General features: G+C 36.2%; 2 protein-coding genes across 10 annotated transcripts in view; one reads left to right on the top strand and one right to left on the bottom strand.

The window, feature by feature from the left end:
• The window catches only part of ddx4 (DEAD (Asp-Glu-Ala-Asp) box polypeptide 4), a 51965-nt gene extending 35452 nt beyond the window's left edge, over nt 1-16513 (bottom strand). For 5 of the 8 annotated variants that reach the window (XM_048171813.1, XM_048171843.1, XM_048171854.1 and 2 more), the window contains exons 1-3: nt 12551-12691; nt 12072-12141; nt 10928-10958 (exon numbers count right to left, since the gene is read on the bottom strand). In XM_048171813.1, the coding sequence (XP_048027770.1) occupies nt 10928-10958; nt 12072-12095 (55 nt within the window). In that variant the 5' untranslated portion in view covers nt 12096-12141; nt 12551-12691. Of the gene's footprint in view, nt 1-10927; nt 10959-12071; nt 12142-12550; nt 12693-12940; nt 13063-16499 lie in introns of those variants that run through there. The other 3 variants (XM_048171823.1, XM_048171872.1, XM_048171880.1) reach the window with 2 other exon arrangements.
• Nucleotides 16514-24587: 8074 nt separating this feature from the next.
• The window catches only part of LOC125255945 (histone-lysine N-methyltransferase 2D-like), a 526365-nt gene continuing 524428 nt past the window's right edge, over nt 24588-26524 (top strand). The window contains exons 1-3 of one of the 2 annotated variants that reach the window (XM_048171552.1): nt 24588-25609; nt 25958-26104; nt 26285-26518. In XM_048171552.1, coding sequence (XP_048027509.1) covers nt 25582-25609; nt 25958-26104; nt 26285-26518 — 409 coding nt within the window. In that variant the 5' untranslated portion in view covers nt 24588-25581. The remainder of the gene's footprint in view (nt 25610-25957; nt 26105-26284; nt 26519-26524) is intronic. The other variant, XM_048171556.1, reaches the window with a different exon arrangement.

The raw sequence follows: 26524 nt of genomic DNA, 5'->3' as shown, positions 1-26524 counted from the left end.
GCTGAATGCTATGAAAACAGTCATTTATTACACTACCCGCCAAAGAGAAAACACAAATATATTAGGAATCTATCAAAAACTTGTTTGAAACTAAAAATGGTATTGCCATTTATTAGGAAAATAAACTAAAATAACTAAATATAGTTTCTAAATAATATTCACACATAATATCCAAAAAAACTTCCTGTACATAGGCTATAAGAAACGTCTTACATTTGTTTTCAATTACATGTTATCCCTTTACAGTTACTACGATCATAAAATACTTGAATGACATGTTGACTTAAATCTAAATTGAACTTTAAACATTTCAGCAAAATGAATATTTTTGCGCTGAATATTAAGTCTCCCTCTCTCCCGTGTTACTTCTGTCTGACGTGGGTGCGCGCGACGCTCATTCAGTAAAGTTTGAAGTTTAACGCAGACTGTAAGGACGAGCCTTTATGCACAATGTAAATGCTTGTGTGAATTTGTAACATTTACAGATAAGGATATAGCCGTAGAATGAACGTTTTGCACTGAGGACGCACATGCATCTGTCAAAGCGCCTGACAGGGCAAGCCATTATGCTAATGCAAAATAAATAATTCTCATGTTTTGATCAGCTTTGATCTCATACCTTTCCCTCAGCAGCTCACTTTGTTTCCTCCACTATTTTTAGATGCATTTTGGACATTTAAATGCGTTATTCAGTGCTGTAATTTGACACGACTGGCGGAAGTCTTGCGTGCACGGTGGGCTAATCGATAACGGGAATCGTTGTTGATGATTTTCATTATCGATCATCATCGATTTTATCGAATAGTTGTTGCAGCCCTAATCCTGTGTGCAGAATGATGCACTTAAAGCAACAGAGTCACAGCGCCCCTACGCAGCCGTTTGAGCATTTTCTTTTAACAGTTTTAATTTCAGTTACTGTGTGTGCAAAGAACGTTGCACATACAATTAAGAGTTATACACCATTTTAATCTGTGAAATATCTTCTTTTATTTGTGTACACTGAATAAAAACAAATGTTGTGCTTTTTGTAAAATAAAGAAAACTAACATGATGCATGATCTGTCGTCTCCCTCTGCACAAAGTCCAATCTGATAGTTCTTAGAAAATTAACTGTAACTTAGTAAATACTAATCACAAAATAATTAGACTTTTGTCTAAAGAAACGTTGAAATGTCAGGTTTTAAATTGTGTAAGTCAAATCGAAAACAAAAATTCTGTTTATGTAATCTGTATGAAAAGAGCCATGTCAAGTCCGTGATTCAGCTCATTATCCGCTAATGCGGCCATGCCCACAGAGCCAGCGTTATTCAGACACAAATTCTGAGGCAATACATGTATACAATGTCGCAAACGTGTATTTATTGTCTTGAAAAGCATTTATCTACATGTTAAAGCGATCTCTGGAAGCCTCTTAGTTCCTGGAATGTCACATGGCCTGTTCTTCTTTAGAGACATTTGTAAACTAAATATGCACAGAGCGCCCACCGGCTGCAAGTATGAATTGAAAACAGTATCCAGCGCTCACAGTGATGACAATAAATACTGAATAAATATTACTCCTCTGTATAGAAAATTGACAAACATATGAGAATCCATCAATATTTCTCCAAATGTGCATGCTTTTAAGCATATTAAGAAATTACAATAAATATAAGATTTTAAGAGTCAAAATGTGAAGCTTGAGTCTTAGATCTTTTTAATGATGTATAGTTTGTCAACTGCACATTAACATTTAGGCTATATAATATGACAAATATATTAGCCTATATGAAATGCCATAGAGGTAGGAATGTTCAGATGCTTTGCATTACAGAAATACATTATATTACATTATTATATACATTATATTTTAATGTATTATATATACACATTACATACATTATATTTTAAAGTATATTAAAATAGAAAACCATTATTTGGTTAGAGACTTAAGACTTATTTAAAAAAAAAAGTGTCCAATCTTTTGACTGGTACTGTAATTTAACATAGGCCTATACAAATTTTTCACATGTTGTGCAATAATACATGCATGCATGCATGCATGAGATCACAAAAATCATGTTTTTTTGTCAAGAGTGGACATGAATCCTGTTATCAGCATGATCAGAGGGTTTTTTCACAGACTACCTGACTGAAAGAGCTCATTAATATGTAGGTCATTATGCGAATCTTGTCTTCTCATGTGTGAATCACAGCATTATTCATGATGATTCACGCCTCCACGCATACTGTTTCTCTTGACAAAAAAATTCTTAAATTTAAATCTCTCTATTGTTTTATATGAACGAGTAGGCAGGATCATTTTTACATCATTTTGAAGCAAAAACTCTAGTCTACAACCTCCAATACCCAGAAGTCTTGTGAACACAGATTTAATTTTTTTTTTTTTTTTTTGTACATACATGTACATACATGTTCCTCACATATTATTGTAGCCTAGTTTGTGCTGAATACAGTGTAATGACACTTTTGTCATTAATATGTTTATGAACAACTGAAAAAAGCACAAATGTCAGGGCATGTCAAAACTTCTCCAGGGCCCCAAAAATCCTCAGACCCCAGAGGGTTAAATGACACGGTTAAAATGTCAAATTAAAATTAAATTACAATACATGCGCGTCTTAAAATACAAGTGTTTTTTTGTTTTGTTTTTCCTTTCTTTCCAGGGATTTCGCATTGGATGCGCAAATGGCAACATCAACACAACATTAGGATTCACATCATGCACCTGCAACACAGAGAAAAAAAGAATATAGCCTACAAGGTAGGGATGCAACATTCCGATATTCAGATCGGTATCGGCTCCGATACTGCCATTTTTGCCGAATTGGGTATCGGCCGGACGGGACCGATCCAAATCCGATACTGTGTGTGTACTATCCTGTGTTATTGTTAAGCTCCACAAAAGGCACAAAAACATTAAAAAGCACCATAGAGTTTCTGTGCACTATATTCCAAGTGTTCTGAAGCCATTCCATAGTTTAATTTGAGGTACAGATAAATATTGAAGTCGTTAAATGCCTCCCTCCGCTGCGGCTGTCAGTCATTCTCCATTCAGCATTCAGACTGCATGTCACTTTTGGTTACAACAGTCAACACAATGAAACTCTCCAAGATGAATCAATGTTTCTATTATTATATTTAATCAAGATACCGGTAATACAGAACGCATCAATATATCTTCACTTTGTGCTTTGAACTTTTCACTGCGAAGCGCTGCCGCTGCGCGCTGTGACTCCATGATGCTTCAAGCGCATCATTCTGCACACAGGATGCACATAAGCGCTTTGTGCCGCTCTGTATGGGAGCCGTTCATATTATAATACTTTTGCACAATGAAAGATTGTTAATAGAATTTTTTTGTTCTGTCCTATCATATGTTGCTGCATCATTTTAATTTTTTTATTTTTATAAGACATTTAATAGCTTCTGATTTCGTCCACATTTTCATATTTATTCACAAACGTATAGGATAATCAAACCTAGGATAAAAAAAGCCTTTATGCATTTATTTATATTATGAAAAGAAAGTATTATGAAAAAAAGTTAAAGTCTGCGTCACTTTTCAGTTTTCATCTCTGATCTCATCTCATCTCAACACTTTTTGAGGATCGTGAGTGAACGCGATCATCTCTTCCTCTTTACTACTTTACAGAAGGAAATAAACATGAATGAATATCAAATGTTGAAAGTTGCAGTAGCTTACCGAAATCTGTATTATGTCAGTTCAATCAGTGTCACGTATACCTCAGAAAAGCCATTCGTTGACCATAAACTTATAGTCAGCAGCAGCAAGAAAAATAAAACTTTTTAAAACAAAACAGATCAGAAACGTAATTATGAAAGCATAAGTATTATAATATAATATATAATAAAATGGACAAACTGGGTGTGTGTAATCAAATGTAATCGTTTTCATTTTGTTCTGGAGACTGAACTCGCGCTCTGCTGCCACAATGGAGCGCACTCACCACCAACTGGACAGGGTAAGAATTACAGTTACAAGCAAATTCAGCCTCAGTAATCTGTCAAAATGACGGACAGGCTGCAGATTTTTTCCGTCACTGCTAAAAAAAAAAAAAAAATTCCATCAATGATGGAAAATTTTGAGCCTTTGACCTTTGAGATTATATATATACACGCAACACTAACGCCGGTGACACTCAACGACCGTGGTGGCGCGGCTGTCATGCAGACCGTCACAGCCCTAAGCGACGCACACAGTTTATTAGGTAATTTAGCACTTTTCTTAATACTTGAATATCAGATCGGTATCGGCCAATACTGAATCCCAGGTATCGAAATCTGTATCTGAAGCGAAAAAGGCGGAGCGGTGCATCCCTACTACAAGGAAGGGGAAAAAAATACATAAAAAAAAAAATAGGACTACACAAAATATATTTCACTGAAACAATTAACAGATTAACAAAACAAAAGAGAAAAACTGTGCATCAAGTAGGACTAGTACAGTCTACGCTCATGTTGTATTCGTTTCTTTTATTAAAATGTGTACCTTTATTTTATTAAATCCAATTGATCGTGCGGGCGCCTCACTTGTACACAGACGCACCATCAGTTCTAGTGTCACTAATTTCAGCCATTTATCAGCAAACTAAAATGCAGACCAAGTTAACACTGCTCAGTTTAGCGGTCCGCTATCCATCTGTACCAGTCGGGGTGCACAACGGCCAATCAAACACATTTTTGCGCTTGTGAAAGATGTTTCACATGGATATTGAAACAAGAGTGAAATAGAAAGTCTTGTTTACACAATGAACAGTAGTTCAGCAAGCAATAAATGTTACAAACGTTTGGATTCCTCCCGAATGAGAAAGGTAGGCTATGTGAGCCCAATTCAGTTTTTCTTTAAATAAATTCTTTTCTGCTGTATAATGAATGCCACTATAGCCTAATTTGTTTCAATTTATAATATATAGCTACTTTTTTGTTCTTGTTCTGTTCTGAATAAAATAAAGTTAAAGGATTTTCTGTGGAGTGAGGTACTAAAATAACCAAATTTATATATATATATATATATTAGGGGTGACCCTGAATAGTCGACGAGTCGAATCTTCGATAGGAGGAGCCTGATTCGACTACCAATCTCACAGTCGAATCGTCGCAGAGATGTTATGAGACGAGATATGGGGGTGCTCAATATCTGATTTTACATAGACATACCGGTTCTTTCCCAATAGGTTAATATACAGCCTATTATGTTAATACTATAAATAAAAATGTGAAAAGAAGCTTTTAATAAATATTTTTTAATGTGCGTGAATAAATCCAACCTGTGACCGATTTAAGTTTCACTTCCATGATCCGTGACCGGCAGATGAGCATCTTTACGGCAGGGATTAAATCTTCAACAATGTCTGGGATAAAGTGTACAATTGGATGCACTTTGAAATGGTAAAAGATGATCAAAAAAACGTATGATGCAAGTTGTGCCAACAGCTCATGTCCTAGAACTCAACAACGACAAACACTGCGGCGCGCTTCTGCCGGCCAACGAGCTGACTATAGCGCGCTATTTGAAAAGACTCAAACCGACACAGGCAGATTGCATGAAAGACTGGATTTTTGTCTCTCAATCAGGTAGGGTAGCTACAAGTGATTTCAAACTATTACAGCCGGATGTAATTTGATTTTTGGATGCTGTGAATGTTTAGCTAAAAAGACTGCCACTCCAGTTTAGCGTTTATTGTCTCTGCAGTTAAAAAGACATGTTGACAATTCTAGCTATACTTTCGTTGTTTTAATTTCTTTAATTTTAATTTATTTATTGATCACTCTGGGTTATTTAATTGAACTATTTCTGGCTTGTGTTTTGAATATATGTTTCCCTGCATTTTGCAGTTTGACTTGATCATATTTCATTTTTTTAATTAGGCTATTTTCATTTATTTGAACGGTATATTCTGTTCTAATTCAATTCTGTAAATTAATGTTTGATAAAAAAAAAATTATAGGCTAATTTTTTTTAATTAAATTAATAATTTTTTTTTGGTTTTTGGTGCATCAATGTTGCGCTGTAGATTAGTTAAAGCTTGCTCGCACAGACAATTTAGCAGATGTAATTTGATTTGCAGACATATGAAATGTATATCTATCTGCAGTGTGGGCTTTCTGCAGTTATTATATATATATATATATATATATATATATATATATATATATATATATATATATATATATATATATATATATATATATATATATATATATATATATTGTTTTTTTGTTTTTTTTTAAGTTTATTTATCCAAAATGTTTTTATTCCTTTTCTTTATCTTTGAGAGTGTTCTGTACATCGTGGCTGTGAATGTTTATCCAGATTGCCTTTCATTTGTTTAAAAAATATAAAATCATTGTCAGTTTCGTCTATCACTTGACAGGCAGTTTGGTCAGTTTATTAGAAAGATGTTTCTCTGTGCTGTGTGTGAAAGAAAATAAAAGTTGTCTTAAGCCGCGGGTAGACTATAGCCAGGCCTACTTCATTTTCCGTGTCCCGCTCCATCTCGTGCACAGTTCAGCGCGCGAACATTTCAAAGTCCGTGCGCACTCTCTAGCGGACTGCTGTTTTTCAAGACACCCCCCCCCGCCCTTTATGATTCGACTATCAGTCGAATATAGGCAATCTGATTCGAATCGGATTCGACTATGTAAATCCGTAGTCGAGGACACCCCTAATATATATTAATAATGTTTGTAAGTAGGCTACTTAATCGGTGAAGCGGCATCGCGTGTGCAAGTTTATTCATTTAATATCATTTACAGTAGTATTACAATGTTAAAATGACATCATATCACTGGGATGATGATAATCCTCCGGTCTAAAGCGAACGCATTTTTTGAAGCAGATGCAGAAGTGAAGTCCCTTCTCTTCACCTGCACAAAACACACCCCGGCATGGAAGATGGCACCGTCCTTTTTCTTGTTAGTAAACCTCTGGACTCGATCCTGACAGGCTGGAGTTTGTGCAACCTCCACAAACAATAATTTACCATGACGATAAATAGAATACAAAAACTACCGAAAACACACCGATTCACGACCGCTGTTACTGAATACCAACCTACTCTGCACTGAGTCAACAGAGCTCGGCGAACAACTCCCTCTTGTGACGTAAAATGACACGACGCTGAAAAAAAAACGCTTTTTTTTTTATACAGAGACCGTCACTTTATCTACTAAATTCGTGCCCTTATGTCCTGCAAAACATTTTTAAATCCTGCAGTACCTTTTTATATGGTATTTTCATTAGGGATGTGCACAAATAGTCGAATATTCAATCTGTAATTAATATTCAAAAAATAAAAATACTAATCGATTTTACTATGTTGCTTTGCTGGCCGTAAATGCAGTGAATCCATGATAAAGCACTAAAACTCGCAGTTATAACAATGCACCGGGTGGCGCCGTGGAGCATGTTTACAAGTCTATTTTATTTGATCACCACAAAATGTTCGGGCCTGCCTCGCTACGTTTGGAATTACTTAGATGAAAATGGAATTACTTTTGATCAAATGAATTAATGAAACCGAGTTATAATATCACCACCATAATGAGAAAGCACATGAAAACTAAACATTCATGACAGGTAAGCGCAGCTGTAAGTTATCCCCGAGTGAGCCAAAAAGATAACTTATCTGATAGCAAAATGATTTTGAGAAGGCCTATTTCTTTAAGTTTCGTCAATTATTTTTCTCAACATGAACATGTGAAACAACATAAACACGATAAGCATATACTGACTGTGAAGTGTTTTATGTACGTTACGTTTTGTACGATAACTGCCGCTGTCTGCTTTATTAGTGTTTTTCCTGTTCACGCTGCTTGAGCTTAAAGGCAGGGTAGGCAAAAAAATGTATAAAAAACTTTTTTTCAAAATTTGTTTAAACTTTATTTATATATCAATACATAATTAAAATGTAAGTACTCTGAAAAAGAAAGTATAAAAATCGAGTGTCTGTAGACCTCTCACGACTGTTTTAAAGACAGCTCATTATTTCCATTCACTCCACCCCCTCCCTTCTGGGCTCCTTCCAAAGCCACGCCCCCAAAACGCATGAACGTGTGACTCCGACCACTGAGCTGGAAGACGCATTATTTACCTGAGACGAGCGGAGAGGAAGGAGCACGGCATGTAGTGACATCATGTCAGAATCACATGTAATAAAAATAACTTTATAATTATGAAGATAAACAAACAAGATGTATTTTAGTACTCACTATCAAGCTAGCATATTGATATTGGTAAAGTTTAAAATATATATTTTTTGATTCGCTAACGAGCTATCTATAAGGCAAAGCTAAAAACAGGTTGCATGATACACGTTTTTCCATTACCATCATTTACACTGTGATGAAGATGAATTTCGTGTAAGATTCATAACATATACGTTGTTCTACAGATCAACAGAGTAACATACACTCAAATATCAACTCACAACTGCATTGCAGACACAAAATAATAACACACACATACAACAAAGTGTGTACGACACACACAGATACAAGATAAAGACATCAGTAAACATAGGTAGAGAATATAAAAACAAAACAAAGGCGAAAAAAAAAACGTGCAGGTAAACTTACAGGTGAACATGGTAAAAGAGTTAGACAGAGGGTAAAATTATGCACAATTCAACACTATAGCTATCATTATTTATCGTCTCTACTACGGCTCGCTAAGTAATGTTATGTTAGCTATATTACGCAGCTACGTGTGCTAATGACACATGCTTCATGAAAAAATAAACAAAAAAATATGTATGATCAAAATACAAAAAGAAAGATTTACCTGTCCAGCAGAAATAAAGCCATCAAGGAGTCACTTTTCAGCCCCTTGAGTTCCCTCAGTTCTCGCCATCGCTGGAAAGCCACGCCGATATTAACTCGCGTTTTATTTCTTTGTTTATCCAAAGACTTTTTGTTCATTGCCTTTTCTTGTACTGTTACTGTCTTCCTTTTTTTGCCTGGTTTGCCTTCACTAACTGCATAGGCCGATACTGTGAATTTAGCTTGCTGTTTCTCTGCCATTGTTTTGGTATTCCTAGGATCCATGCCTCTTGGATTCCCCAAATCAAACGTGCGCGCGCAAGTGGGCAGGTCATGTGTGGCAAAAGGGTGGTTGCCATGGTTGCGAGAGAGTGACAGCCGCCTAAGCCAATCCTATGTTTCGTCCCGGATGGAAATAATGAGCTGTGTTTAATACAGATTAAACGGTCTAGAGTCACTCGATTTTTATACTCTTTTTATCAGAGTTCTTACATTTTAATTATGCATGTATATATATAGAAAGTTTAAACAAATTTGGAACAAAATTTCTTACCTACCCTGCCTTTAAATGCTTTTGTTCTTTATATTTTTTGTTTGCACATATTGTTTAATGCTTTGAACTAAAGGAAAACCTTAAAATATAATGTAAGTTTGTGTATATTGCCTTATCGTAAGCTTGTTCAGAAATGCTTAAATATTGATGAATATTAAAAAAAAAATAACGTCCTTCTCGTTTAACGTCATTTAAATAAATATTTGAATATCCGTTTTTTACTATCCCAAATATTCAAATACAATATTTTGGAAAAATACCCATCCCTAATTTTCATACAAGGTTATACATTCATCTTTAAAAAAAATGTTTTAACCTGCAATATGCACTTTAAGATAACTTAAAGCAGTAAAACAATGGTGACACCAGAATAAAAATATTCACGATTCTGTACCTGAAAATACAGAATTATCCTATACATATTAATAATTAAAGCCCTTTTTTATTGGTAAAATCAGACATTTGGCATTATCAGGACCAACAAATATTGCCCCATTACTTTATTATACATTATATTCAACATTAAATAGAATAGTTTAATGTATAACTGTTACTGAAACTATGTAAACTTTAATTGTTTCTAATGCAGTAGTACTTACGCCTTCAATGCTGGCATTCATTGAATTTATTTATTTATTTAATTTTTTTACACAAACAAACCACCCGCACAGATTATACACTTACATAAGAATCTAAAATGCTTTGAATCATCATACTGCCAAAACTAAAAAGGTGATATGTTGAGTTAAATTATGCTTTCACTTCAAGGAGTGCTGCTTTAAATGTTTGCGCTTTCACTTTGAGGAGAGCCGCTCGAGTGCGTACGCGCTTCAGATGATCAGTTCTAAACGCAAAGCGTGTCAAAATGATTTCCAAACTTTATTAGTTCATCCAAAAATTAAAATTCTATCTTCACTTACTCATGCTCATGTTTTCGAACGTCACGCACACACATTTGAATGTCCATGTTTACTACAGTAACCGCATCGTTGTAAATCTGTTGGTCACATAAAGCCATCGTGTCTCCTCAGAAGACCTGGATATTGATTAGACCACAGATTTATTATTTTTACAATGCCTTTATGACCTTTTTTTTTAGATCTTCTAAGGGAAATCTCAGGTTTCATTAAAAAAAAAAAAAAAAAAATATATATATATATATATATATATATATATATATATATATATATATATATATATATATATATATATATATATATATATATATATATATATATATATTCATTCATTTGTGACTGGAAGATAAATGAAAACCTTATAGGTTTGAAACGACATGAGGAAGAGTACATGACAGAATTTAAATTTTTGGGTGAATTACACTATAAATGCAGTAAGCTGAGTCTTGGATAAAACTCAGCATCGCCAGTCATATCGTTTACACGATACATCACATTTTTATATTGCGATATCTCGATACAAAAATGTATCATTACACCCCTACATTTATACAGACATTTTTGTCACCTATCATGAAAATTTAGTCACATATGCCAGTGATTTACTCATATTGTAGAGGGTTGCTGCTAAGCCTCACAATGAGAATGAGGCTGAATGAGATAGAAAACCTACCAAATCCTGAGTTACAGGATACAACAGGGCTCTGTAGAAAGATAAACAAGACACATTAATAAATTCACATTTATCATTGATAGCTAATGATATTCTATTCAGTTTGAGAGCGTTACAACCAGGTAACCAGTACAATTTATTTCCTATAGCGCAAAATGTAGAGCAGTGGCTCTGCAGCACCTCCTGAGCACATTTTGGATATCGTCCTTACCCGACATCCATCTCAGGCTTTAGAGAGTGTACTAGATCCATCATAGGAGACTTTCAAAATGTACTTGTAGGTAGTGCAGATCAAATTATATAGAGCTTAAAAGGGTTAGTTCACCCAAAAATGAAAATTGTCATTAATTTCTCACCCTCATCTCGTTCCAAACCCGTAACACCTTCGGAACACAAATTAAGATATTTTTGATGAAATCTGTGAGCTCTGACTCCTCCGTAGACAGCAATTTAACTACCACTTTCAAGGCCCAAAAAAATGGTACTTAAGACATGGTTAAAATAGTCCACGTGACTGCAGTGGATCAACCTTCATTTTATAAAATGACAAGAATACTTTGTGCGCAAAAACAAAAATAAGACTTTATTCAACAATTTCTTCTCTTCTGTGTCATTCTACGCTATTTACATTGCAGTGCTTCCAGGTTCTACATCAGAACGCCAGGTTGAACCACTGTAGTCACGATGACTAAGTTACTTTAACCATGTCTTTTGTATCTTTCTGGGCCTTGAAAGTGGTAGTCAGAGAGCTCTCGGATTTCATCAAAAATATCTTAATTTGGGTTCTGAAGATGAACAAAGGTCTTGTGTGTTGGAACGAGATAAGGGTGAATAATTAATGACAAGATTTTCATTTTTGGGTGAACTAACCCTTTAACGCCTAGCTCATGGCTCATTATGAACTGACGAAAAATGCCTTGCAAGTCACTATGAATTAGAGCGCTGCCAAATACGTAAATGTAAAACATTCAATTGCAATCAGCTCACACAGTAACAATAAATTTAACACGTCCAAATATAAAAAAAAAACAATGACTAAAGTTCCCAGTACTGCTGAAGGAAGTAGAAGAGAACACGGGCCTTTTTATTCATCTCCGTTTATTAGAGATGAAGAAGCCTAAAGGAAGAGTGTGGTCGACATTACCTGATCTTCCTCCCAGTCATCCATGTTGAGCAGTTTTGGCTGAGGGCAGACGATTAAATATTTCCAAGATCTGTGCCAGAAAACAACACATTGTGAACACAATGTCCAACATAATGAAACAATTAGCTAGGCTAACATTGAGTATTTAAATTCAAATCGGTCATTAGAGTTCCTCTTTCAACGACAACCTAATGTAAAACGACGTGATATCTAACAAAAGCAGGAGACAAGATAGTTTGAATATGTTATCAAAGTAATATACGTTCATTTAAATGCTATAATTAAACAAAGATAAGTTTAGCAAAACGACCACCTTAACGTTAATTAAACCGCAGCAGTAACTAGCATCTCATCAATTAACTATTTAACACTAACCAACTATTTGACACTAACGAATAAACTTTTTCTTTAATTCGCGTTAATAAAATTTTGAGGAATTAAATAATTTTAGTGTAGCTTATACAGTTAAAACAGCATACTTTTATCAGAAGACCTGATGACACGTGCAGCGGCGGGAGAGACACGTCAAGGAGCTCGCGAGAAAAACCGGGCAGAAATGACGCAAATCTTTTCGTGGGCGGGAAAATCAGAGCGCTTTCCGATTCGCGCTTTTGAACAGATTCTTTTTAATGAATCAGGCGAACGATTCACAAATCCGTTGGAATGTTTTTCTACAACTTGAAGTTATTGTTCTGAATCGATGGTCTATATGACTCTAAGTCATGATTCTTTCGGCCATGTCTGAATCAAATCAAGTGAGCACGTGTGCCGTTTAATGAGGATTTTATTAAATAAAATATATAAATTATAATAAATTAAGGAAATGCAAATTTCACAACAGTAATTGATTATATGGCATTTGTTGTCACCTGTCTGGATGGTTGGTACACTGGTTTTGGGATTGGTCCCCAACAGCATTTAATATGTGGATTGGGAGCAATAAACATCTCAAGTCACCCTGGTTATTGAAGTGATTACAAAGTGTTAACACCTATATATATAAAAGATTGTTAGGCAAGGTAAATGATACTGTGGATAGCACTGAAGACTCTGTACATCAGTGGCTTTCCCTCCAAACACTCCTAATTGCTCCTATAGAAGAATGATGTGTGTTTTGCCATCAAGAGATCATGAAAATTTGATTTTAAAATAATGCATAATAATGCTGGTGGTAAAGAGAAAGAAACATGATGAGCCACAGTTCATCACAAGTAGCTTTTCCACCACAAGCTTATGTAAATACTAGAAGATGCACAGTGTCATACAAACAAATAGCTTACAAAACACCATCATGGTAACACATGACACTACATGATAAACATTAATTTAACAACATAAGATGTAACATAAAACCCTATGTGCATAACAGATAACAAAAAACTAAGAAGAAACATAATTATTAAAATTTAAAACCATCAAATGTGGAGTGACACACAGGGAATTCTGTGAATGACAATAAACCTTTTACTAATTTTAAGATGATTTGTTCTTTAACAGTATTTTACAGTAAAACTAAATGAAATGTAATGTTAGATCTATTACAGTTTTAAGGGAACTAGTTGCTGTTAACCAATTAACAGATTTTATTGATACAGTCATTTACAGTTAAAATTACAATATTTTTTTTTTTACAGTGAAGCAAAAACAGTTTGTCAAAGTTAATTCTTCTTCTTCTTCTCTTGGTTATTGGCGGATTGCAAACAACTTCAAGGTGCATACTGCCACCTACCGTAGAGGAGTGCGTAACATCATGTCATTTAAAGGATTAGTTCACTTTCAAATTAAAATTTCCTGATAATTTACTCACCCCCATGTCATCCAAGATGTTCATGTCTTTCTTTCTTCAGTCGAAAAGAAATTAAGGTTTTTGATGAAAACATTCCAGGATTATTCTCCTTATAGTGGACTTCAATGGAGCCCAAACGGTTGAAGGTCAACATTACAGTTTACAGCGATCCCAGACGAGGAATAAGGGTCTTATCTAGAGAAACCATCGCTCATTTTCTAAAAAAAAATTATTATTTGAATTAGAAATTTTCATTTGAAAGTGAACTAATCCTTTAATTGTTCTCAAATTCTGTGCATCAACCCTGTGTCTTTAAGAAATTTAAATAAAGCCTTCCTGGTACTTCTTATCCCCTCTCCCTCTCCCTCTCCTTCTGTGCCCATTATCCCCTTCAGATTCCACTCCCGTTCTGCCTCCTGAACCCTATCTTGAAACACCCATCTTTCCACCTCATATAAAATACAGTGTAATATAACATGTTCAGTATTTTCTTTAATCCCACAGCTTTCACAATTTTCACTGTTCTTTTTTCCCATTAAAAACAAGGTGCCATTCAGTCCTGTATGATCCACTCTCAATCTTGTCATTATAATTTCCTCCCGCCTGGAACTTTCCCTATAATTTTTAATACTGACAGATTTTTTCTGCCATATTTCAATACCTTTCTTCTTGACTATTGTCAAAGTTAGTTTGAAAAAGTTTTCCATGAAGATGTGGATTTTGTGAAACATCTGGTAATCCCGTAGGAGAAAATGTGTTTAATAAGGTATCGTGGACCGTGAACCTTTATACTGTGGATCTTGGAGAATATTTTACACTGTTTTCCCAAAGGTTTCCCAAAGGAATGATTGTGGAGACAAATCATGACCTTGACATTTTTGTTTCTTTGGAGAGATGTTTGCATGCTCAATGTCATTTTTTTATGAATTGATGGTGTGATGTTGTGACCTGATCATACAGTGCTCAGGCCATCACATAGTCCTAATGCTTCTCACTTACTGCAACCATTTTAAAACCACCAGGTTGGAGCATCTGTTAATGCACACACCATGTCTCAAGAATCTGTGCTTTCTTACTGCAGCAGCAGCACCCAAGAGAACATATACATGTGATGCTGAATGGCAACATCACCTGCTGAAAAATCCAGCATTTCGGGTCACCAGCATTAATTTGTTTTGCACACTGGGACCAGCATGGGATTCAGGTTTGCAAGTGTAGTGCTTTTTCAGAATGCTGTGGTGATCCTTTTTGTAGAAGGTAGAATATTGTGTATATACTTCCTTTTAAAAATATATATATATATATATTTGTACACTTTTGGGACTGTTTGGTTACACAGACACTGTAAATAATCATTCTTGCACTGATGTGCTATTGTGTCTGAGTCATCATTACTTCAGTATGTACTTCACCAACAGGCCTCATCACATATTGTCCCAATCTACAAAGAATGTATTGAAGCAGTGTTGCAGTTAATGAAATAAACTAATATATGAGTGATTATTGACCATTAGTGATGACAACTGCGCATGATATCTCTTCATATTTTACCAGAGAATTCTTAAACAACTCCAAAAACAGCATTATGTTCACTAATAACTGTCACCAGCTAGTGTGTCCCATGATTGCCACCAGAGGGCACTCCAGCCCGGATTTTTTCCACACCATCGAGGACTTCACTCCCCATAATCCTTTGCCCAGACTAAACAGCCATGATTGTTCTCAGCTGTTTCTGATTATCTCATTACCCCTGCCTATGTAAGCCAGCAATCTATCAGTCACTCTTTGCTAAATGTGGGAATGTAGTAAAGCTCTATTTAATTTTCTTAAAGATACAAGGTTAGAGCACAGAATATAGGATTATAATACTTTTTTTTTTTTTTTTCTCTCTCTCTCATCATCTTTAAGTACATGAAGCCTTGAAGTTGCACACCCCGGTACAGTAGGTGGCGGTATGCACCTGAACAAGTTGGTTGCGACCCGCCAATAAAATCACAGAGAGAGAGAGAGAGAGAGAGAGAGAGTCACTCTTTGCTGACATCAGATTTCTTTGGGTTTTAGCACATGTAGGGTGGAGAGCAATGAGGTAGCGATGGGCGAAGTGAAGCTTTTCAAAGCATTGAACCAATTGCTTCACAAAATGATTCACTGTTTCAAAGCATTCGAAACACCCATGGAAACACCACACGCTAGTGACGCCTGCTGGTCAAAACAGTGAAAATGCAACAAACTCATTCCAAACACTCATTAAAAACAGCTTTTACAAACCCATTGCAAATGTTTCATTGAAAGTATAATCTATCAGATGCAATTAACTAATCATCTAATACCATTCAATATTAAGTGTCTGTATAATATGTGTTCTTTTTTCCATTTTCAGGGCTGGTTTTGTTTGTTTTATGGATGGGTCAGCTAAACAGAGACTTAAATACCTCATTAAAACGTTTAAAAATGCATATCAAAAAACCAGCATATGCTCGTTTTTATAGGACCAGCACTTGACCAGAATAAACCAGCTCAAACCAGCATCCCAGCTTCGAAACCTAACTTAACCAGCATAGCCTATGCTTTTTTTTTTCAGCAGGATACATACACTTAATAATACTCAGGTAATAGACATAAACACTTGTTCAATGATTTACCTCAGTGCAGTGAATTCACATGATTCATGGGTTCACAGAGATCGCCTCCCAGTGGTGAACCATTGAAATTTTGAAATGTTTCGAAACAATTATGACGTAACGAAGCCTCGTTTACTGAGATCACGTGACTTTGGCAGTTTGAAACCAACACACTCCGAACCAAAAGATTTGAACCAAAAGATTCGTAAACATTTCGAAGCTTCATGAAGCAGTGTTTCGAAAGCACCCATCACTACAGTGAGGTGGTAGATAACTGGCAAAGATCTCACTTAAAGGCAGTAATGTAGAGATGAATCAAAGTAAATCAGAAGCTAAGACCTGTATTCGTAAGGTGGCAAATGACATCTGGCTGAAGGATTGGGAAAGAGAAATTTAAGGATTAGTTCACATTCAAATTAAATTTTCCTTATAATTTACTCATCCCCATGTCATTCAAGATGACATGATGTCTTTCTTTCTTCAGTTGAAAAGAAGAAAACATCCCAGGTTTTTTGTCCATATAGTGGACTTCGACAGTTACCACTGCTTGAAGGTCCAAATTACAGTTTCAGTGCAATTTCAAAGGGCTCTACACTATCCCAGACGAGGAATAAGGGTCTTATCTAGCAAAACGATTGGCCATTTTCTAAAAAAAAAGAACATTTATTTACTTATTAACCACAAATGCTCATCTTGCACTCTCTTCTTCTTCTTGCAGAATTCCGGCAGTGTAGACACTGCTAAATGTATTACTGCCCTCCACAGATCAAAGTTTGAACTAAATTCTACTATATGCTAATGCAAGTATAAGAATTTAGTATAATTAGAAAATCATTAGAAAATCTTCTGGCTAAAAATTGTGGAAGAATTCCTATGCAATATGCAATTTTGAGATTTTTGAAGGAAACAGGAATTTAAGAATTTTTTTTTTCTTCCATTTCCCATCAATGCTCCACTAGTTCAGTTGGTGGCGGTAATGCACCCAAAGCTGGTCTGCCAACTGCCAATAAATTAAAAAGAAGAAGTCACTCTTTGATAGGTCTTGTAAGTACTGCATTTCGCTGAGCGTTGTTCCTTGTTTTCCATTTTTGTTTATTTCTATGTTCCCTGGATTTCTTTGTTTTTGCCTTAGCCCTGGACATTATCTTTGTTTGGACTGCTCATCTGTGTTTTGACCTTTGCCTGGCCTTTGAGTATGTATTTGGATTAACCCATTTAACTGCATTTGAATCCTTAATCATTCGAACCTCTGAGAAGTTCATTACTTATGATTTCAGTTTGGCATAATTTCTTTTGTACAGTATGTGTACAAAAGTTGGATGAAATAACTGTCTCTCTGTTGAAGTCCTTATGGTGATTATCGTTCCCTTTAGCTAGACACTTGGCCCTTGACCTTTGTTAAATAAATTCTGTTTCAACAGTTATTGAATGTGGTAGCATCTAGACCAGGCATGGGCAAACTCGGTCCTGGAGGGCCGTTGTCCCTTTAGCTCCAACCCTAATCAAACACACCTGAACCAGCTAATCAAGGTCTTCAGGATTACACGCAGATGAGTTTTATCAGGGTTGCAGCTAAACTCTGCAGAACAGTGGCCCTCCAGGACCGAGTTTGCCCATCCCTGATATAGACCAATCAGACACTCAAATTATTCATTATAGTTAATGAATAAACCAGCAAACTCACTCTCCCAACAAAGGTCTGTGAACCAACCCCCAAAAATTGCAACAAATGCCCTTGGATTGCCATGGTTTAGGACTTGAAAAAATGCAGAAGCTGCTCTGAATGATGTAGCCAAGTGGAAAAGCAGAGGCCATAGGAAAAACCCATAGCCCTCAAAACAGACGTTCCTGCATTAATTTATAGTCAAACTGATCTATAAATGCATATCTTATGAGGGAACTACTAGTTAAGGTAACCCTACATATATCATGTCTCCTATCGAATTAATGCTCGTTTAATGACTCACACTTTCATGTATGTCATCTCCTCATAGAATGCAGTGTGCATTTGTTGTATTAATCAGAGTATAAATGGACACAAACCCACCAGGCCCATTTTATTCAGGCTCAAATACAAAGAGCCGTAAAACACCCCCACAGAGGAATTTCCCGCTCTCAACCCTAAGAGGTGTGACTTCTCCCAGACTTTAAAAGGCACTGTCAGTGTGACCGCCTTCTCTTGCTCTGGACTGATTCTCTGTAGCTCCTGGCTGCTCTGTGGCCTCTCTGGCCAGGGCCGGAGGCCTCAACCTGCACTCCAGCAAAGTGCTTATCTAGAAGAGAGAGAGAACTTTTTCCCCACTACAAGAGTCAAACTAAACATGCAAGTTTGTCATCATTTCTTCATTCAACGCAGAAGAAATTGATTGCAACTTCAACACCATCGATTCCAGGAATCACCAAGAACCTGTTCAAAACAACAGACTGCTTCCACTGCAAAGGCATGCAAGTATTGAATATTTTAACTAAACAGGGGTTTAGGATAAGCAGTAGAACCCTCTTAAACAAGGTGTTTTGAAATCAGAGACTCTTTTTCATAGCTTCATTCCCTGTTCCCACTTCCGGTTTCATTCTGTCATTTTTCATTTTACCTATGTACGTGTAATTAGTGTGTGTTTGTGTTTGTTAGTTTAGTTATGTGTTCGTGATTTAGTTAATAAAAGTTGTAGCATATGTATACGTATCACACTGGTCAATAAATGTTGGAATTTTCAGAATGCTTTTAGCCTCCTGAACTTATTAAAACGGCCATGAAGTTCATGTTCAGAACAGAACCTTTTTATCTCCAGACCCTATATGAAAGATCTGTACTGAGGGAGGCAAATAAGATTCTGCATAACACAACACATCCTGTATTCTGAGTTTGAATTGTTGCCATCGGGGAGAAGATTACGAATGCCTAGCTGTGCTAAACCGTTTCAAGAACTCTTTCATTCCTCAGCTGTTAAGTTATTAAATAAACAAGTAGAAGTTATTATTCTAAGTTTGGTATTTGTGCAGGTTTTTTTTTTGGTGTGAATTTTCCTTCTCTATTATTATGTTTTGTGTTGTTTTATATTTTTTGTCAATGCAGTGGTTGTATTCGTGAGCCTGAAACAAATTTCCCATTGGGACAATAAAGTATACCTAACCTAACCTAACTCTGCGTGTAAATCACAAATCGGCTCCAGCCAGTCTGGTAAAAGTCTGACATTTGACAATTTTGCGGCCCTGCCGAAATTCAACAGAGAGCCATGCTTCCAGCTCTTGGGACATCAAAGGGGCCCTCATGCAGATTGAGGGCCAGATGGCCAAATGACACACAAAAGATGAAGACTGTATGTGCAAATATAATTATGCCTAAATGTAACCGCCGTTGTATGTGAAATTGCATATAGTTATTCCCACTGTAAAGCTTAGCTTGGATTGTAGTTGTGCTAGTGTAATTTCTAATGATACTATTGTCTGTAAACCATAACTTCTTTTATATGCTTTTCTGATCTGTCGAGTTTGGTCTTGTTTTAAAGCTCTTGCTACCTCTCATTCACTGAGGTATGTCACATAGCTGCAAAATGCATTGTTCTATTTTTAATGGTAATATGAAGGAAAATGTACCCTAATCTAACATACCATCAATTATGCAAATCAAGCCACAAGACAAGACAAAGGAAAGTTTTCCCGCCAACTCTGCACCTATGTCATTGGCTATTCCACCTCAAGGAGGTGTGTCGGCTTGTCTGGAGGAGCACCAGGATTTTCCTGTGTGTTCTCCCGATTGCCCTGAATCATTCCTCGCCCACTCACGCACGTCCCTCCCGGACGTCACGGCGACGTGCTTCCATCGCGCTCATCTTTCGGGACCACCATCTCCGGCGAAACTAACTTTCACATCCTCAGATCAAATCAAATCCTCCCGCGGAAACGGAAGAAGCCAATGAACTGCAGCCGCACTGAACCGAAACTCAGCAAGCAAACTGATGCAAGTACCATTTCTGAATATTAGATAACTGATTTCTGTGCTGGCTCTCAAGGACTGTAGTAAGTTTCGCTACCTCTCTTCTCTCTTTTCCTGTCTTTACTTTCACTCTTGTATATATGTGTATATCCTGTATTTAGACGTATAACTTCTGTAGTAGTAGTTTTCATATATTAAACACATTATTCATGCTCGATTGTTTCTTTTGCTCATTCAACAAAAACCAGGTCACTTTAACGTTTTCCAAATCCAAATTGATTAATAATCAATTTGGATTTGGAATAATAAACCCATTGATTAATAATAAAACTACATAACTAACAGAATCAAAATTGCCAGTTGTACTTTTAACAGAGGGAGCAAAAGAAATGACAAAATTATCATGTTATAATTTAAAATCCTATATTGTTCCTTAATGTGCTACATGTAGAAATAGAAAAACAAAAACAATGCTTGTCCCCAATTGCTTGCACACTGAACACTGGTCTACATTCAACCAAGCAAGACCATGGTGTTCAAAGTAAACAGTTTCACCATATTTGTTTAGCTTGAAAACGGCACGACTGCAAGGTCCACCAGCTAGACCAGCACTATCAGGAAGACCAGGAAGTAGTGAAGCAGTAATTTTCCACTGCCTTTGCTTTAGTAAAAACCTGTTGAATTTGAAAGACATTCAATAGGCTCTGCTCATTTTTACCATCACTTTGTCTCCTGCTCTGCCTACACTGCCCCTCTTGGAGTTGGCTGGTTTTGGATATCAGAGTCAGACAAAACTCAGTGTTGACTGATTTTATGTTGGATATCTAATGGTGATATATGTAGAGTAAAGGGATTGGATCTAAATAATCAATCAAGGAACATTATTCTCCCATGTAAATATTCATGTTATGTTTTGTCATAAATGTCAAGATTCATCTCATGACCATTTAAAAGATAGATCAACTTTAATGTTAAAAACATGTGCCTGCTAAATGCTTCAGCACAGTGTTACAGGCATCTTTAATCCATTTTGGTGTAGAAGTGCCACCTAAAAATGGAAAGTATAAACAGTAATTTCTGTAAAAGAGAAATGTGGATTTGAAAGACAGACACTTTCACATTCCGATTTCCCCTCAACACAGATGTTTACTGAAGTTTGTCTTCAAAATTAAGGCATTCCATTTTCAGGCTCTCACATTTGGCCTGTCACTGGCTACATTTAAATGCAACCTAATAATCCAAACCATTCCCCATACCACCTTTTAAAAACTCTGATTTAGTTCATGGATGCGCACCCAAGTCCAGGCAGGTATATAAGAGACACGATCACATTGAACAACTCCAGAATGACTCAGTTTCTCTTGGTCTCTCGTTCAGAACAACGAAGTTGTTCCCGACACACTCTCCACTTCAACTCACAGGGCGGCCAGGACTGCATCACTCCATATGCAGCTCACTCTGAAGGAACTTTCAGGCCAACCCACTTGCATCCAGAGCATAATCTGACCACTTTCACTTGCCACTTCACTTTCATATAAATTTTCACTTCCGGGAGAAGTGATACCCTAACTTTGTTTTTAGCAAATCATCCAACAAAATTACTATACTACAATGAAGAAAAAAGATGCTTAGAAATATATTCTCACGGGTGTTAGTTTTCCTTTAAAAAAAAAAAAAAAAAAAGATATAAACACAAATCAAACTTCAGTAGATGAACAATTTTTTCTCAATGGACAGGATGTTTCCAAATGCAACATTCAAAATCCATCAATGACACAAAGAAATACAATATATTTGAAACTTAAAGCTGCAGTCCGTAACTTTTTTTGGTTAAAAATGATCCAAAATCAATTTTTGAGCAAGTACATAACCAGCCAGTATTCAAAACTATCTCCCTACCTTATCCCGATTCGCAAAGGTTAGCTTGTAATAATTTGAGTGGTACTGGTGGGTTTCCGCAGGAAATTGTAGCATGCAGCCGTTCGTCTTTGTGTCATTACGTCACATTTGTTTACAAAGAGGAGTCCCAGCTAGAAAGCTAAATCACATGTGAGGATGCTGCAGGTGACGGATCATAGCAGCTGGAACAATTAAGCTTATTATTTTGATGGCGGATTGTATGGTATGACAAATTAACGTTAGAGATTAGACTGTACAGAAATTGAAATCTAATACAAAAAAAAAAAAAAACATAGTCACACAATGCTGATGTTGTTAACATTAAAGTCATCATGAAATCAAAATTGACCATATTTAGTTTGTTAGCGCATAAAAGTCTTGTGGTGAACAATTAATCATGCAAGTTAATACACAGGAAAAAATTGTTTGTTGTGGTAATCTTTCATCAAAATCTGAAAAGTTACTTCCAGTCTGGAGAAGAATGGCGTTCCTTCTCTGATGACGTCAGTTTGACGGCTTGGGTTAAAAACGCTTAAACCACTTTCCTCCAACCTTTAGTCTGCTATGAGTGAGAGATAGAAAGGAGAAGGCCTAAAGTAAAACCCTGCCCTCTATTCAATATTCTGTTTCACTTGGAAATGCGTCACAACACTGGAGAAAAGTTATTTGCAACTTCCGGTTTACGGGGACTTTAACAATTTGAGAACAAAGTATAACAATAATAATAATTTGCATGGGTTGATGTAATGTAAGCTGATCATTAGATTTAACCACCACTGGTAGCACGATTTATTGTAATGTTTTTTTTTCTCAGTTGTTCAGACCAAAAGCAGCAGATTTGTTACTTACTTGTTTGGATGACATTTTTACGCTGAAAATTCTTATTTTGGTCATACTTCCAAGACTACAATCTGTAATTCCGAAGTACAGTAAAAGCTGGTGCAGTGACTGACAGCAAACATTCTCAAAACATTAGATTCATCCGTGCTGAGGAGTCGTGCAGATGCACAACCCACGTAAAGATGATAATTCCGCAAATAACTGCAATTGCTGGTTTCAAACAGAGATGGCGACAAAGAGACAAAACTTATGGACTGCAGATTTAAGGATGCACAATGTAAAAAATAGACATATGAAAGATATTACTTACTTGTGCTTATTATTTTTCACAAGAATAAATTGCACACTAAAAAATCTAACTATAAGCTGTACAGTAGAGAACTGTTACAGCTTGACAGGCAGGAAAGAGGAGAGATAGATCCAAATGTAGCATAGTTTATTTAACACAAAAATGATGCAAAGCAGAAGGAGAAAAACATGACAGATTTGACAAAATACACAAAGACAATACCTGACAAAGAACTAAGGAAACCGAGGGCACATATTGCAAAATAACTCAAAGGGAAGTATGAATAATATTATAACTCGTTATAATTAATAATAGGTTAAATATTTGGGAAGTTACGAGAATTAACTTGATGTAGCAGAATTAATATATTACAATCATTAACTTGTTCATCCAGCGAATACTGTTTTAATTGTCTATCAACTCTCAGTCTTCGTGGCCACAGACTTTCTTAGTGAGTACTCTGAGCGTTTAGCAAGATCAATGCTTTGTTTTGCAAGCAGTTGACACAGAATCAAAACTCACGTGAATGTTTACAAAAGTTTTATTTAACTACAAACACATAGTCTAAACAAACACATACACAATCACAACATGGAATTTAATGATGGTGAACAAAAAGGAAAGATTGGAAATAAATTGTTAAACCTGAACAATCTATTACATCAGCACCTTGGTAAAAAAGCTGGATCAATGGAAAGACGTGCTGTCCCAATCACCCAAACGTTACCAAACAAATGGTTTTGCTCAGTTTGCAGAAAAGTGTATGTCGCACATCCTTTCATTATAATATACCATCGTTTCCTCCTCAAATGGATAGTTAACATCTTCAGTATTACAGAAATGTATCATGTGCTGAGCTGATGTTTTTCATTAAAAGACAAATTCAAAAACTGTCCCAATCACCCTTTTAATTCACCCTAGTAAATACATAAAAAAAAAAAAAAAAAAAAGAATAAACGGTTAAAAGAAAAAAAAAAGTCAACTTTCAGTTTAGCGATTGTTTCCTTGAACATTTTTTTTGTTATTTCCCCAACATTCGTTTTATTTATTAAATTATTTATCTTCCTCGCACATTTAATTCATTGTGTATTTATTTATGCAGGAATATGTGAAATTATTGTGTATTTATTTACACATGTATTTTATTTATGTACAATTTTGTGGATTTATTTATTCTGGTATTTATATATTTATTGTTTTTGCAGGTTTCGTCCTCCATAAAAGATATGATTGTAAAATACATGATGAACGTCATCCTCCACTCCTTCATTAGTAAAATCATAAATGGGCTTTATTTCGATGACGCATTAGTGATACTGAAAGCTGATTGGCTTGATGGTTATATATGCGGAAAAGAGCCAATTTAATCAATCTCTAGAGTTTATAAGATGTCCGATTTATCCTCCCTTGTGCCTTTTTACACGCATTTTGGACAGAAGCAATGCCTACATGATCCATTAGACTGTAAGTGCCTTAATTGCGAAGTGGACGCTTTTGCTCAATTATGAATAGGCTAATGCAGATTTTGGACACGAATATTTCCAAGGATTTTAATAATAATAATAACAACAACAATAACTGTTCAGAAAGAATAAAAATGATATTTATTAAAGAAAACGTCCAAATGAACTTTGAAACAGTCAATAAATGTGTTCCGATTCGACGTGCGCTCACGCGCTCTTCTCATGTGCACGTGCATGCATGCGATGAGTTGCTATAGCGACGCGTGTTATGAATTCTGACTGAATATATACACTCGAACCGATCACTGTCTGTTGGTTGAGAGACGAGGCGAATTTACAGACTTTTGCAGAGTATTTTCTGTGCGAATCTTGTGACTTGGAAGCTGTTGGAGGATTTCTGAGAGGAGACTTTTATTCTAGAAGACATCGCAGGATATATCCTTTTTATAAAAAGTTACATTTTTGAAAGAGTTCCTATTATTTTTGAGGATACTTTTATTTCATTGTTCTTCTCTTAGTTTAGAAGGAGTTTGTTTTTATTTCTTTTTTTTTTTTATTAATTTTTGTTTTGTTTTATTTATTTTTTTCTGTGGAGGAGTATTTCTGAGGAGAGTTGTATTTTATTGTATTGCATTTTGTATTGTATTTTGTATAGTTTTTATTGCAGATTGCAGGAAGATGGCTCACATGATGGGTGAAAGAGGAGGCGAGTGCTTTAGTTTTTCACTTGTTTATGGTATGGTATGATGTACAATGATTGCCTACATTAATGTGAAAAAAATTGTGCCAGGTAACCCATTTGATCCCCCAAGTGATCAGATGAATTTGATTCCTTGCATATGAAATAAACGCTTCAATTTGAGTAACTAAAGTAACAATTTGTAATTGACCCACTGACATTGATTATTGACACAACACAACTAACTATGTGATGTTTGGAGACCCAGTTCTGATGATCAGGATCCGCTGCCAGACCCGACCCAGACACAGAGCCAGGAGCTTCCTGGATATTTAACACCTCTGTCTTCTGAGTCGGCTGTTTCTATGTCCGCAGGTCAGGCTGTCAGGTCCGCCGACAGCTTCGATGGATGGCTGTGCCCTCCGCTGCCAGGTCAAGTTCCTGTCGAGCCAAAGGAGACGTTACGTGGCCTAACTGCCCAGGGTGCCATGGAGGCTTCTCCTGTGAGCGAGAGCTCAACAGGTGAGATTGAAATAAGGCCGGGCGGTGTAAAGTGGACAGATCAATGGTAATTGCGCTGTCTGACACACACCCGAAACACGCACACAGAAATCCTCTTCTCAGACGGCATTCTATCGTTGCTTAATTTGATGTCAGAGATGTTTCTAATAGTTGAGTTTTCAATTGTTTTCTTCATTTCAGAAAAACCTACAGAACGCAGGAAGAGGAAACAAATTCGTTCTTTCCTCAACAGGCCGTGGAAGGCCGTGGAAGATCTGGAGCCAGAGTCTGATCCCGAGCCACAGTCACCTGCTCCAGATCTGGAGCCAGAGTCTGATCCCGAGCCACCGTCACCTGCTCCAGATCTGGAGCCAGAGCCTGATCCCGAGCCACCGTCACCTGCTCCAGATCACTCCGGCGTCAAGCCAACTAATGGTAAGT

Source organism: Megalobrama amblycephala, linkage group LG2 (assembly GCF_018812025.1).
Source record: "Megalobrama amblycephala isolate DHTTF-2021 linkage group LG2, ASM1881202v1, whole genome shotgun sequence".
Classification (NCBI taxonomy): Eukaryota; Metazoa; Chordata; class Actinopteri; order Cypriniformes; family Xenocyprididae; genus Megalobrama; species Megalobrama amblycephala.
The sequence above is the reverse complement of the archived record's forward strand: the minus strand, read 5'-3'. Positions and strand labels throughout refer to the sequence as shown.